General features: G+C 41.9%; 1 protein-coding gene across 5 annotated transcripts; it reads right to left on the bottom strand.

Annotated features, from left to right (window-relative positions):
* Positions 1-78: 78 nt before the first annotated feature.
* On the bottom strand, positions 79-9,651 carry LOC118312975 (ATP-sensitive inward rectifier potassium channel 12-like). Of its 5 annotated transcripts, none has more exons than XM_035638092.2 (3): positions 9,469-9,651; positions 3,397-3,560; positions 79-2,891 (listed from the first exon to the last, which is right to left on the bottom strand). In XM_035638092.2, exons 2-3 carry the CDS (start codon positions 3,486-3,488, stop codon positions 1,244-1,246), a joined length of 1,740 nt encoding a protein of 579 aa, XP_035493985.1. In that variant the 5' UTR covers positions 3,489-3,560; positions 9,469-9,651; the 3' UTR covers positions 79-1,243. The 5 variants fall into 5 exon arrangements, with proteins under 5 accessions (XP_035493985.1, XP_035493981.1, XP_035493982.1 ...); XM_035638088.2 differs by lacking the exon at positions 9,469-9,651 and adding an exon at positions 4,701-4,790; XM_035638089.2 differs by lacking the exon at positions 9,469-9,651 and adding an exon at positions 4,586-4,719.
* Positions 9,652-14,066: the final 4,415 nt, after the last annotated feature.

Below are 14,066 nucleotides of genomic sequence, written 5' to 3'. Positions count from 1 at the left end.
TACAATATTTAAAGAGACATTTCACAGAAAATCCTAAAAGCCGACCATAAGATGGCTTTACATGAGACGTCAGGGCAGCACAGAAGTCACGGTGAAACACTGTGTGGCAATCATTGTATGTGTTTGAATGTATTTGCAAAATTTAGATGTTTGAGATATTGGAACCAAGTGTTGGACAAAGAGACCAACTGACCTGCATCGACACCTTCATAGCCTTGGTGTGTGTCGACATATACAGTATGTGCACACACAGCAGGTCCCCAGAGCAGTTGCCTGCTTTGCCCAGAAGCTCTTCTAGTAATGCCTGCTATAGAGAAGGAGCAACCGCCCATGTTTGATCCAAAATAACATGTTGAAAGTAACATGTATATGGATGACTCAACTGCTGTGTAAATGTGCAACAGAGTCTCAAAAAACAAAAAAATTGAGCATCAACAGTATGACTTTTTAAAAACAGAACAACAAAACAATGCACTTTTGCAAAGTGTTTAATTGGTTGATAAAAGCAAAGATAAAGTGCTTGTTCTTCATCTGTACACGTGTGACTTAAATTTGAGTGCCGTTTCTACGGTTCAGGATTGAATTCATTTGAATTTGTTTACTATTGTAGAATAAACTGATGAATCATGAATGCATGATGAAAAAATAAAATTGTTAATTTATCAGATGTGAAAATTTAGAAGCTAGAAGAGAGAATTTCAGAATACAGAAAAAAATGTATGCAAAGAATATAAGTGTGTTGAAGTCAAGCATGTGTATCATGCTTCCTTTAAAGTAAATAGAGTTTTCTTTCAAAACAAGTATCTGTATATGATGTATGATCATTTAAAATTAAAACAAAAGCATACCATATTTACAAAAAAAGGAAGAAAGAATGGAAATCAAGAACAAAAAGCTTGGATCTAAGTATAGCTCATACACAGGTCATACCAATACATTTTCCAAGGTACTTCTTGAGGGAACCTTGTTTGAGAGAAATACCTGTTTACTATGTTTCAAAGTAGATGAGCTGTTTTATGAATACTGATGTTACTGAAACTGAAAGTGTACAATACCTCAAACCAGAGCAAGTTATGAACTAAAGCTGAGTGGAGTTTGTGACAGCTGCAAAAGAGATTCTTCTCTTCCATCAGATGTACAGTCAAAATTGCATCCTCCATTTTGTATTTGTACACTAGTTCAATGCTTTGGTTGGATGCACACAAAGAGAGGAAACACATGGGAGGGCGGTCATTACCATTGATTAAACTCCTGACTCTCTGCTGATGTATAAAGGTAGGGTGGGCTGTAGTCTGTCAAGGCCGATCTGATTCTCTGTGTCCAGAACACATAGCATCTCCACTGTCTGCTCCTCCACAAATGTCTCCTTGAAACCCAAGTGAATGTCATCTCTCATCGTTACCTCTCTGTCACTTCTTATGTTCAGGCTTCCCGCCTCCATCTTTACATCCTCCTCCTCCTCATCGTCCCCACAACACAACGCTACCTCGTTCTCGTAGCAGAAAGCGCTGGGGGAGTGAGAGCCCAGCAGGTGGCGGGCCGCCCTGGGGGCAAATGGTGATGGAGACCTGGAGAAACTCGAGCTGGAGGATGAGGACTGCCCGCCACGACCCGTCATCTGGCTCAGTTCCCTGGCACTACAGTGAGGAGTAGATGGCACTTCATAGGTCTCATGGAAGCGGGAATAGTCCACATGGTAGCGGTCGCCCTTTTCAAAGACCACAGGCTCAAAGCGGTGGCCCCACAGAATCTCCTTGGCTAAGTAGGAGGTGCGGGCCTGAGTGGTCATAGCTGTGGCCTCCACCATTCCCTCCAGGATAACCACGATCTCGAAGTCCTCGCTCAGCAGGTTGGTAAAGCTCAGGTCATACAGAGGACTGTTCTTGTTGATCTCGTGGACCACCACCAGTGGCGACACCAGAAACAGCCGATCCAGCCCATCGTCATAGCCAACATCGATGTCTGTTTGCTCCAAAGGGAGGTACTCGCCCTCCGCTGTCACGTGCGGCTTAATTAGCTGTGCACGAACATGAGCTTCAACAATGTGGCTCTTTCGCATGTTTCCCAGACGCCACATGAGGCACAGCTTACCATCTCGCAGTGCAACGACAGCATGATGCGAAAACAGCAAGGTCTGTGCACGCTTCTTGGGCCGCACCATCTTTGCCATGATGGTGCCAATCATGAAAGAGTCAATAATGCAGCCCACTATGGACTGCACCACCACAGTCATCACAGCGAGTGGGCACTCTTCAGTGACGCAGCGGAAACCATATCCAATGGTGGTCTGGGTCTCTATGGAGAAGAGGAATGCCCCAATGAAGCCCTGGATGTGGAGAATACATGGCCGCCATTCATCTTTTCCCGCATCTACAGTACTGCGAGAATCCCCATCCTTCGCAGGTATGCGAGGGTCAAAGTCCCCGTGTGCGAGCGCCACTCCCCAGAAGATCAGGCCAAACAGCAGCCAAGATAGAAGGAAGGTGGAGGTGAAGATGAGTAGCAGGTAGCGCCAGCGTATGTCCACGCAGGTGGTGAAAATGTCAGCCAGGTACCGACGTGGCTTATCCTCCATGTTGTTGAACACGATATTGCACTGGCCGTTCTTCTTCACAAAGCGGCTGCGCAGGCGGCCAGTCCCCAGGTCCAGGCCCCGGCGGCAGGAAGGTGAAGCCCGGCAGCTGTTGTGGACAATAGGCTCATTTTTTACCCTGAGAGACAAAGCCCCTCTTCTTTCTTCACTTCCTGTACACTCTCCTCCTCCTCTTCCTCCCTCCTCACCTTGCATACAGGCCCCTGACAATGTCTGCTGAGTCAGAGGACTGTGGCCATTGTGGAGGCCCAAGCTGGAGATCTTAAGGGCATCTTCATCTGTGGAAACGATGCTGTATCTGTGAAAACCAAGAAGAAAAAACAGGGTCAGGAGAATTGACTGTTTGATAAACAAGAAGATATTTATAAAGCATAGCAAAATATAGGTTCTGCAGTAGCAAAATAATAAATATATTTTTTCAAAAGGTTTGTAAGGCAGGGGTACATAAGTGTTCACAAGTTATTTGTGAAAAGTCTGCAGTTGCAAATGTTAATAAACTGTTAATAAATGGGTTGTGGTCCGGATGCCAGTGGTAAAATATGTCAACTTGAGGGTTTGTCTGATGAACTACAGTGACCAGTAAGAGATATTTTATACAACCTGGCAACACAAAAATAGTTTTAAAACATAGCTCTTAAATGAGGTAATGATTTACTAATATAAAAAACCCATGGTAAATGGTGACTTATCAGAAAGAGGTTCAAATGTTTGTGTTTTTCAGAACAGAAATACTGTAAAAAAAAATTTGAACAGCAATTAAACCACTGTGGCCACTGACACGTTTACATCGCAGCCCCTCTCACCTGTTGACTCGCACCGCTCCCATGGCACCGGTGATCATCAGGGTCTGTCTGCGAGGGCAGTAATGCAGGTTGGGGCGGGCGGTTCCAACCATGAAAGTACTGTTGGTAGGAGCTCAGGTTTGTCTTGCATTTGTTATCAGCACTGTCTTCTCATGATACATTTTCTGTGAACACAGAGGACAAAGAGGATGTTTCTTCGATCATTCAGAATTTGATTTGATTTTAAAAAACAATAAAGAAGGCTAATACCTTGACCCACAAGAAATAAAGAAGACAGTCTACAGCTGTGCTAGCAGCTCTGTGAGACCATAATCAGCCACGAGTGCTTTGACCAAAATGCTAAAGTCAGCATGCAAACACGCTAATGTTGAGCATGAATTAAGTTCACCATGGTCACCTTGGTCTCACAAGTTAGCATTCTAACAAGGAATCACCGCAAAACACATACAACAGCTGAGTTGTTGGGGGGTTTTGAAGGTAAATGGTCATAACCAAACCTATTGGAAATTTTTTTTGACTTATATGCCATCATCAAGTCAAATTCTTATTTATGTCCTTTTCAGTGACCTGTTCCAGTAGATGAACAGATGTTACTCCTACACAATTATTCACAATCCGTTTCTTGCAATCCCGAAACTCCCAACATTCCATGAAGAATGGAATGTTGGTCAATAAGTTGTCAGTCTCAATGGCATACCTGTTGACACTGATAGAGGTTCAAGTTTATCTCACAGATGTGGAAGGCTTACTGCCACTTGGCCAGAGCCACTGTCATTTGGATTTCAACCTCAGATCCATCCTCCGAAGTGAGAGGGCGAACCAGCATCAGAGCTGCACTGTGTAGCCACCTCGAACCCATCACCAGGGAGTTCCCACATTGCCGGGGTTGAATACACTCACTTATCAGTACAGGTACATGTTCATTCAAATCTGCATTAGGTTACCAACAACCTCTGTTTCGACTTGTCCTTCTGTCTAGCAATATGTTTGCAGCTGTCAAAAGTTCTGGGAAGACTGACGTTCTGCTCTGAAGATAACACCAAACAAGCTGTTGACAGACATGGGTATACTGCACCTAAACACAAACCCCCTGTTATCATCAGTCCATTAGCTATTAAATCAGTACATTTCAGCTCTCTGTGCCCTCTCGTTGACCCCACTCCACCCCAGCTCATCAATGACGTCCTGCCTTTTTCCATGTGCCAGGGAAGCAGAGGTTCCCACAATTCTCCCAGGGGCATGAGAAGTTTCTTCACTCTTAAAATATGCTCCGAATAAAATGTTTTATTGTAAAAATTCCTCACGTGATTTATTGGCTTGGAAATTCACTTCCATTCTAAAAGTGGGGCAGTCACTGTTGAGGTCTGTTGCTACTCTAAATTCTTTTGTCCCAGTCAGGATCTTGTGGAACGATAATTCTGGTTTTCCAGTGATCTGATTGGTCAGTAGATGGACTGGTGACTGACTTTTATCCGGCTTTGATTAGCCGTTCAGCATAAGTTACCATGGTGATTTACCCCGGTAAGAACAGAACCAGGTTCGTAGGATGGAAAACTTAAACGGTTAAACCTAAAGTTACCTCAATAACTGCAAATACTGCCTCCTATTACAGGCCTCCAGTCTTTTTTTTATGGGTTATCAGATCAAGTAGTTTACCTGCAACAGTATTCCCCCTCCACAACCTTTTCCTTCTGTGTCTTTGCTGTTGCCCTTCCCTGGTGTATCTTGTTTGTTCCCAGTTCGTCTCTCTCCCTGTCTGCATAATGTTTGTCTGGTAGTTACCTGGTTGCAGCACCCAACAATTAACCTGTGCATCTTCAACCTCCTCAACTCTACAAGCTGCTCCAGTATTACCCAGCCATTGCCTTCAACTTAAGTTTTATCAAAACAACTAATCCTGCTTTTTGGCACCCCTATTTTTTAAGAACCAAACAAATCCATTCAGCTGCTCACATGTTTAAGGTCAAGTGGTGGACAGATCAGACTGACGTCAGCATCCATAGAGCCCCCTGCTCCGCCACTAGCGTGGCTAAAAATCACAAACAAAAATCCCTGACTGCAAATTTTGGCCTTGCCCTAATGCACAGAGCAGACCAGACAGTTTTGTGTAATGAAAGCTTATTGATTAGGTCCTTGCTAGTGGTTAGCCTTAGGTACCTTCAGGCTAACCAGTGGTGGAAAACCAAACAGACATTGAAAGGGACAAAGGTCTAAAAAAGACATGAATCAGTTGTAATCTACTGTTAGAGGAACAATTGATTTGCTGTTTGGCCCGATGACAAGGTTGAAGGGTGATTTCGCTCGGCTTATTATGTCAGCAAGCTGGGAACCAGGAGAACCAAAAAGCACGCAGTTGCATAACCAACAAAAGGCCACATGCAAAACCAAATGGCATTTGTGATTCATGTTCTATTGTATGTGATTCTCTTTGGCTGACATGAATTTGCTGACAGGGCAGGACTGCATTAATAAAAGGTAGTAATGGATGACTTGGGGAAATGTCTGACAACTGCAGTTTAAAAGCCTTAATTAAATATCACTGTCACATCAATAACACACACACACAGGCCCTGCTGCACACATGGACACACAGTTACGCTCACAAACACACATGCACATAATTTGATGGGGTTTGGCCTCATATGATGGGGGCTGTGTGTGTGTGATGCTTCCAGACTCTCCCTGTTACACCAAGGACAGATGTTACGAAACTGGCTCCTGATTGGCCGGATGAAGGGTGATTTTCGACTGGATAATCCCAAAAGGGCAGATGATTACGTCAGCTCAATAACTCCCACAGCTGGAGGAGAGCGTCATCTACTGTGAAATCCCAACCTTTTCTTACAGAGATCTTAAAGACGCCAGTCAATGTGTTGGTTCACCCGGGTCAGTCTTGTGTCAGTGCCAGAGGCGTCATGTGTGCCATCAGGACACAATAACACAGTTCCCATGTTGGTCTGTTTGGGTTAATGATGTAGGCTCGAGTGAGTGACAGTATATTTCTGACAGTATATTTCTGGTGTAGTTCTAATATTTTTTCTTTGACTGGTTACTACGGTGACCAAGAAGTGTTGGACAGAATGCAAAGTCACAACATGACTGCAAAACCTGCACCAGAAGCAAAAGCTGCTGTACGTGTGCCATACATATACGTCACACTACATTGTGCAAGTGCTGTGGGAACATTGTCAATGGCAACCAATTTCAACATCCCTTGTCACTCACTTCCATCATACTGTGGCTTTTGCCTTCTGTCCAACACTTCTGGACCACCATATGTTCCCAATTTTATCAACTGATTCTACTGGTGAACAGCACTAACATTTCATATCACTATCAGGTGCTTGGTGTTTTTAATTATTGGTATTGTATCTATTATTCTATTTTTTTATGTTGTTAGCTAGTTAGTTTTGGTTTAAGGCAGAGTTATGCCACACATTTGGTTTGTCAAAGAGGCCACTTTTTAACAATCATGAAAACAAAGAATGCACCTCTTCTAGTATACACAATGGTGCGGTCATAGAAAAGGGATATGGCTGGCAATATAATGCCATTTAAAGGAAAGTGTTGTTGCCCTGACAACCATCAAGATGGCAAAACTAAAGAACAACTTAAAATGTAACAAAATGTAAGTCAAAAACAAACTATCAAGCACCAAGTTAGTTGTTGACCTAAGAAACTAGTTCAACTAAACCATCCCAACTCAAGGTTCACCCACGCTTTTGGGATCGATTTCCATGGCAACCAGGCAAACCCCAAGCTCATAGGCTATAAACTTACAAGCATAGAAGGTATTGACTGGAGGTCTATAAACTTAAAAAATGACCTACACAATCTATTTTACTTTAAAAAGATTTATAGTGTTTTCAGATGACTCGTTTCAAATCTGTTTTTTTCTGTCTCCCCAGTAAAAAATCCACTTTAGCATCTTTGTTAAATTTGTGTTTTATGGCTGCAAATTAATATTTGTAAATGCTGATGATTGTTAATATTTTGTTTGAGCGCATGCAAAGCTATGTGTACAAGTCAACCATAAATAAAGTCATTACCATCACATTTGCCCTCATGCAGCCGACTGTTGTCAGCCCTGAATGATCTCTTCTTTCTTTGCAGCTGATAGGAGCCCTCATGGGGAGAGTTGCAGTAATAAATGGTTGATCAAAGTTACTGCATTAGCTGTCTCCATAGGAACATCTCTCCTCACTCCATGGGGACGATTCGCTCTGTGTTTGTGTGTGTGTGTGTGTGTGTGTTTGAGAGACAACTTGTGAGGAGGAGATAAAAACTGACCAAGGAGAGAAACTCATGATGACACAAAACCTGCCTAGGGGACAAACTTCCATATACTGCACCACAGTACACATCTAAAGTTTTAACCCGAAAGACTGAGAGGAATGCAAGTGTCTGACGTCGCTCTTATTCAAGGACGTCAGAGGACCCAAACTGACGTATATTAAAGTATAATCCCATGCAAGGGAAGAGATAGAGGAAGCCCTCGTCAAATACCAGATTACTATGTCTCTTAATCTCCCAATCCAAACAACAGTATGAAAGGTGGATGGCAGTTGCTGTGTGACCTGCTTTAAGCCCTTTTGTGTAATCTGAGATCTGATGATGCGAGGGAGGGAGGAGAGATGAGGAAAGAAAGTAAGAAAGAAAGAAAGAAAGAAAAAAAAGGAGAGTGACGAAAATGAGAGAATATAGACAGAAAGGATGACAAAAAAAGAAAGCATTGTAAATCTAGTAATGAAAGGGCTTCACAGGTGTGAAATTTTTCTATATTGTTAAAAAAACTACAGATTAAGGTGAAGAGATTATGATGTCAGAGGATGCATCACAGCGTTTAATGCCATTTGCAGAAAAGTGGAAGATTTACACACACACCAAAAATTTGCACTGTTTTTTTCATTCTAGCATAAAAAAAATTCCTATTATGAAAGGAATATGTGAAAATGCGATTGTCCTACGACATCTTCTCTTTTTCTATATCTCTGCACAAGATACTTTTAACTAACTTTAAAAAAGGGGCCTGCATGTCCCAGAGGACAACATTGGGAGCACACAGTGTTCTAGTCCCGCACAAACAGACATGCACTCATTTTGACTAGAAGAACTCCACTGTCTTGTCGTCCACCAAACACAAAAAGCATTAGAAGTATCACTTAATGAACAGTAATATATAAATAATGACAAGTGTTTTGTCTCACAAGGCAAAATCCCACATGGAAGTGGACTTTTTAAATGTAAAATTGCATTTATATATACCAATTTATATTTATAATATATAAAAAGTATATTCATTTAAGTATATACTTCAATATATTTTTGGGGTACTTATTATTTTTTTCCTCTTTTCTTCTCATTTATACTTGTTTATATTTAACTCTGTCAGTTATACACATATTAAAGTTTTACATCCAAATATATTATTAGTTTAAATTGTGTATTTCAGATAACTTGTGGATACAAGTGAAGTTTTCATCTTTGCACAGGCATCACTGCAGGAGAAAGTCACAAATGCCGATCAATGGTTTACACAGAAGTAATGACGGGGCAGTTTGCAAACTAAGAAGCAGCGGTGACGTGTGTTAGTTTCATTGAGGCCACAGGAGCTGTCCAGTGCTGGAAATCAATCCAAACCCTGCAGGAATAATCAACAGCAGCGAGCGGAGGGAGGGGGGCAGAGAGCCGAATACTATCCTAACCTTGAAAGTGATGTTGGCCTTTGAAAAATTTTCCTCCATCGGTTTACAATCCCCCACATTTTTTACAGTCGACTTACTCAGCCACATGAACGTTTTGCTTAAGTATTGATTGTGTTTTCTGAGTAGTTAGTTCATTAGTTGTACACAGAACAGGGACAGAACTGATACAGGGGTCATCTCTTACAATGCAGTTTTGAAAATTCTCTCTCCCGAGTCAGAACTAAGCTTCAGATCTGACCCAGGAGAGGGAACAAGTTGAAGAAAATGCCTTTTGTGGCTAATAATCACTTGATCGTAATAATCTTTCCATTTAGAGCCAGCAGACCTTACCAAAACTAACAACAATAATATAAGTATAAAGACTCACCTTGGTCTTGCTGCAAACTGAATCACTTGAACACTAACAGTGCTTTCATCCTCGTAAAAAGGTACTTGAGCAGGTTTACAGGTGGCGCCGTCCTCTCTTCTTTTCTACACGGTTTCCCTTCAATGTACAAACACCTTCTTCACAAACGTGCTCCCAGATTTCTCCTGCACAAACTTGCACATCTCTCCAGTCTGATCTTTGTATCTTGTTTCTTCATAGTAGCTCTGTACAGACTCACTCCTGCCTGTTGGTTGTGCATCTGCCCCGAATCCTGCCCGCATGTTTGTGTGTGTATGTGTGTGTGTGTGTGTGTGCGCGCGTGTGTGTGGGAGTGAGGGAGAGGGAGAGGGAGAGAGAGGGAGAGGGAGAGATCTGATTATGTTCCTATTTATATATGCTATTGTTTTCCCCAGAGTGAAGATATGTAGATGTGTGGATTGTATAATTTAGACCTTAGCCCACTCAGACATATACTTGCACAGACATCCCCCCAAAAAACAGAACAGGAGTGAAGACTTCTATAATCCTTCAATATTCCTGTCGAGACGCAGGAGAGTCTCTGAGTCTCTGAGGCATTTTATAGTGTGTTTATATTGACTCTGTGGTGCACGATGTTTGTCTCATATTGCCCTGTATACTCTATGTTGTAGATATTCCTTAAATACATGAAGCATATATCTGCAGTGATCTTGAAGATATTTTTGATATTCTCCAACCCGTTTATTTATGATGGTAGACTAAGTAATCGCAAAACTTGTCAGTGTCACATAATACAACTCAGAAGCACCACAATTTGCATCCTCCACAATGATAATACAGTTGCATTAAGACCTCTTTAAAATAGTTTTAACACAAACTGAGTATAATTACCTTAACAAAGGGAAGATTTACTGAGGGACTGCTGTGTTGGACGACATTAAGTTAAACTAGGTGCTACTTATAAACCAAAAATGGTTTATATCATAGATCTGTACTATTGTCCGATTTGGACTCGACTCATGAATCTGGAGACTTTAGACTTGACTTTTGAAAAATCAAAAGAAAAACAACAACTTGGTTTTGCAGCACAAGATCAAATTATTACACTTTGATAAAGTAATGTTGAATAAACAAAAAACAACATTTGATCCTGCTGCTTGACATAAAGCTTGAACTTGAAGTATCCATAATGATACTCATTAATGAATATTTATTAATCAAAACAGGAAATTTGGGGTTTGGACTCGGGACTTGTTGTTGTTTATTTAAGTCATGACTTTTCATAGCCAGGGTTTGACCTGAAAAACAACAGCTTTGTCTCACTTGTTCTCCACACATTTATAATTACAATATTGTACAAATCTTGCTCATTTTTTATGAAAATATGTATTGACCATCCAAAAACTGACTAAATAATCTCTTCTGCAGAGTCAAATTAGGGATAGTACAGTTTTGTATTGTATGTGTAACCCAAATTACTGGCCTGTGCTGCGAAGCAGGATTTGCTGTCATGGAGGTAACTTGGGTTTTCCATCTTACGAAGCTGGTTCTCTTGTTACCGGAAATCACCATGGTAACTTATGCTGAGCAGCTAGCCTGCTCCGTAGCAGGTGAAGTTTGAGATAAGAGATCAAATCCAGTCACAGGTCAAAATCCTTATTTTAAGATTCATTCATTCATTCATTCATTCATCGTCTACCGCTTTATCCATTTAAGGGTCGCGGGGGGTCGCTGGAGCCAATCCCAGCTAACATTGGGCGAGAGGCGGGGTACACCCTGGACAGGTCGCCAGCCTATCACAGGGCCACACACAGAGACGGACAACCATTCACTCTCACATTCACACCTACAGTCAATTTAGAGTCTCCAATGAACCTAACCCCATTCTGCATGTCTTTGGACTGTGGGAGGAAGCCGGAGAACCCGGAGAGAACCCACACATACACGGGGAGAACATGCAAACTCCGCACAGAAAGGCCCTGGTTGAACCGGGATTCGAACCCAGAACCTTCTTGCTGTGAGGCGAAGGTGCTAGCCACTACACCACCGTGCAGGTTTTAAGATTAGAAATTAAAATATTAAAGTAGTACAAAATACACATATGAACACAGATAATGAAATAATTAAATTATTGTGAGTTTACTTATCACACAAATAGTTATACATATATATACATATATATATAACATTAAAAATGCTTCCAAACACGGAGGTTGAGCAGTGGTGGACTCCTGTTGCTGTTCTGACCTTTCTCAGTTCAGAGTTATTTAAGTGACGTTAACAGGTTATGTCATGTTGACCGCAGGTTACATAACAGTGTTGTGTCCTTTTGCAGCAACTTGAACCTTAATTCCTCAAGTAACTTGATGAGGATAAAGATGAAGAATTAAACACATGTTGTTTACCTGCATGTCACAGAGAATACAAAGCTGCAACGATTGGTCAATTGAAAGAAAATGATTATTTTTGATGATGAATCACGCCAATAACATGTCAAACACTTGGTGGATCCAGTTTCTTAAACATAACATATTGTTTTCTTGCTGTTGTAACATTTAAGAACCAGTAAGAAGTGTTTCACTATCACCTGACAACACAATTACACTATAAATTATGGGCTGTAAGAGTTACCTGATTTACCGCTGGTCTGCACTCACTTAATTGATAATGAAAACAATCCTTAGTTGCTACAGGGAAACAGAGGAAGAATAATGTATAATCGGGGATGTCTGACATGACATGGGAATATGGCCGACTCTGCAGTCCAGCCTGTCTAAATAGCTCTCATGAAAAGAGGGATTTTCCTTTGGCATTTGGGTTGATGTTTGATTCTGTGTGTGTGTGTGTGTGTGTGTGTGTGTGTTTGTGTGCGTGTGTGTGTGTGTGTGTGGGATGCTGAATCAATCTGGAGTGCTACCTGTGCACCAGAATAATCTCTCCTGCTTCCGTTTATAGAGGAATCAGAGAAATACTCGCTGCTGTGGCCAAAACCATCTTTGTACTTGTTGCACTGGACAGATGGAACCACCAACACTTTCTATAAATGAGTGTTTAAAAAAAAAGATTGAATTAAAAGCAATGTAGACTGAGAATGGCAGCGCAGTGATAGCCACATTCCATACAGCTAAGATCTGCAGCTTCATGGTTTCTCATTACAGACCTCTTTGAGGTGTTATTGCCAATTAGACACAACTCTTTTAGTTTCCATGGAAACCTCATTTTTTCCCTCTTCTTTCTGTTCTTTCGCCTGCACACGAATACACATACACGCTGGTTTATTTTTAAATCTCCTTTCTTTTTAGTTCCATGAGACAACATGTGGGTGTTGCATTGCGTAGGTGGGACGTTGGGGCGCAGTGATATAGGATAGAGCAATGTGGGCACGAGTCAGAGGTTAGAGGATTAACTGAGTGGGTGCGCAGAGGGAACGAGTGGGCCGAGAGTAACTCGTGGTGCAAGGAACACAATGTCCTCAGCGTAACAAGTCTTAATGAAACAAAAGTTGTTACTTCTGTGTTGAAATAGTGAGGGAAGCGCCTATTGTACATTATTATACAAATAACAAAAAAAATACTGTAGAAGCATGAAGATTTAAAAACAAAAACAGCCTGTGTTTCAGTATATTCCTTTTGGAGCCACATTATGAATGTCAAAGAATGTCTAATAGAAAACCCTCTAATCAGAGAGTGTTGAGTCATGCCGCAGGACACCGAGCTGAGCGGGGTGAAGGAAAGACCGTCCTCTCTGCCAACATGGCCATCTGTGTATAGAAATAACACGGATCGAGGTGCCACTGAGATATGAATGCATTTTAGTGGGATGTTTTTGCTGGAGGCACTTTTGTATTTCTGTCTCCACCAGGAGCATGCATCACGTCTCCTCATTCACAATGGAAAACATTTGAGAACACTCATGCATACGCACACAAACACGGAAAACTTATTTTCCAAGAGCAAGCCTTGTCAAGGAGGTCAATGACAGAAATCGCCATCCAAAGCCCTCAACGCCGCTATAATAACTCTTCCCCTTTAGTCCATTTCAAATTTCACATGCAGATGATAGGAGCTATTTTTTGTAGCGCCAGCCATCTCGGAGGCCCTGCCTGATGACTCCCCCTCGAATGCTACGAGAGCCAATTTTCTCAGAGGCGGGCAGCTGCCTCATTTCTCACTTTGAGAGCTGATCCAGGTCAACATGTTTTTAGAAAAGCAGGCCGAGGGTGGCAGGAGGAGGGCGAGGGGATGGGGGCAATCACTCCCAGTGGATGAATAAATTCACTCTAAATAAAGCCTGTGTACAGTGTTCTTTGGTACACCAATATGTCACGTGGCCTCATTAGCTTATACCTGCAGCGTGTACGGTTGCTCTCGCCCCTTTGGCAGTGAGAGGAATTACACAAACACACTTGGCACGTGCTAATGACGTGTGCCCTTCGCTGTCGATCGCTTTGTTCTTTGGACTGTAATCATTCCTCTGAACGTCAAGTTTCTATTTTATCTGGCATGTCAGAAACTCGCTTTGCCGCACCGTTGTGACAAAAAGGGAGCTGAGCCGGAAGGCAAAGCTCTCGATCTACCGGTCAATCTTTGTTCCTAAACCTCACCTATGGTCATGAAGGA

The sequence above is a fragment of the Scophthalmus maximus genome, chromosome 8, assembly GCF_022379125.1.
Source record: "Scophthalmus maximus strain ysfricsl-2021 chromosome 8, ASM2237912v1, whole genome shotgun sequence".
NCBI classification, from domain to species: Eukaryota; Metazoa; Chordata; class Actinopteri; order Pleuronectiformes; family Scophthalmidae; genus Scophthalmus; species Scophthalmus maximus.
The sequence above is the reverse complement of the archived record's forward strand: the minus strand, read 5'-3'. Positions and strand labels throughout refer to the sequence as shown.

What these genes read in the sequence shown, in the direction of transcription:
- LOC118312975 (XM_035638092.2), bottom strand. Translation starts at nt 3,488, where the DNA reads ATGGTTGGAACCGCCCGCCCCAACCTGCATTACTGCCCTCGCAGACAG. An exon ending in GGAGCGGTGCGAGTCAACAG is followed by an intron (nt 2,892 to 3,396) that starts GTGAGAGGGGCT and finishes TGGTTTTCACAG; the next exon opens with ATACAGCATCGTTTCCACAG.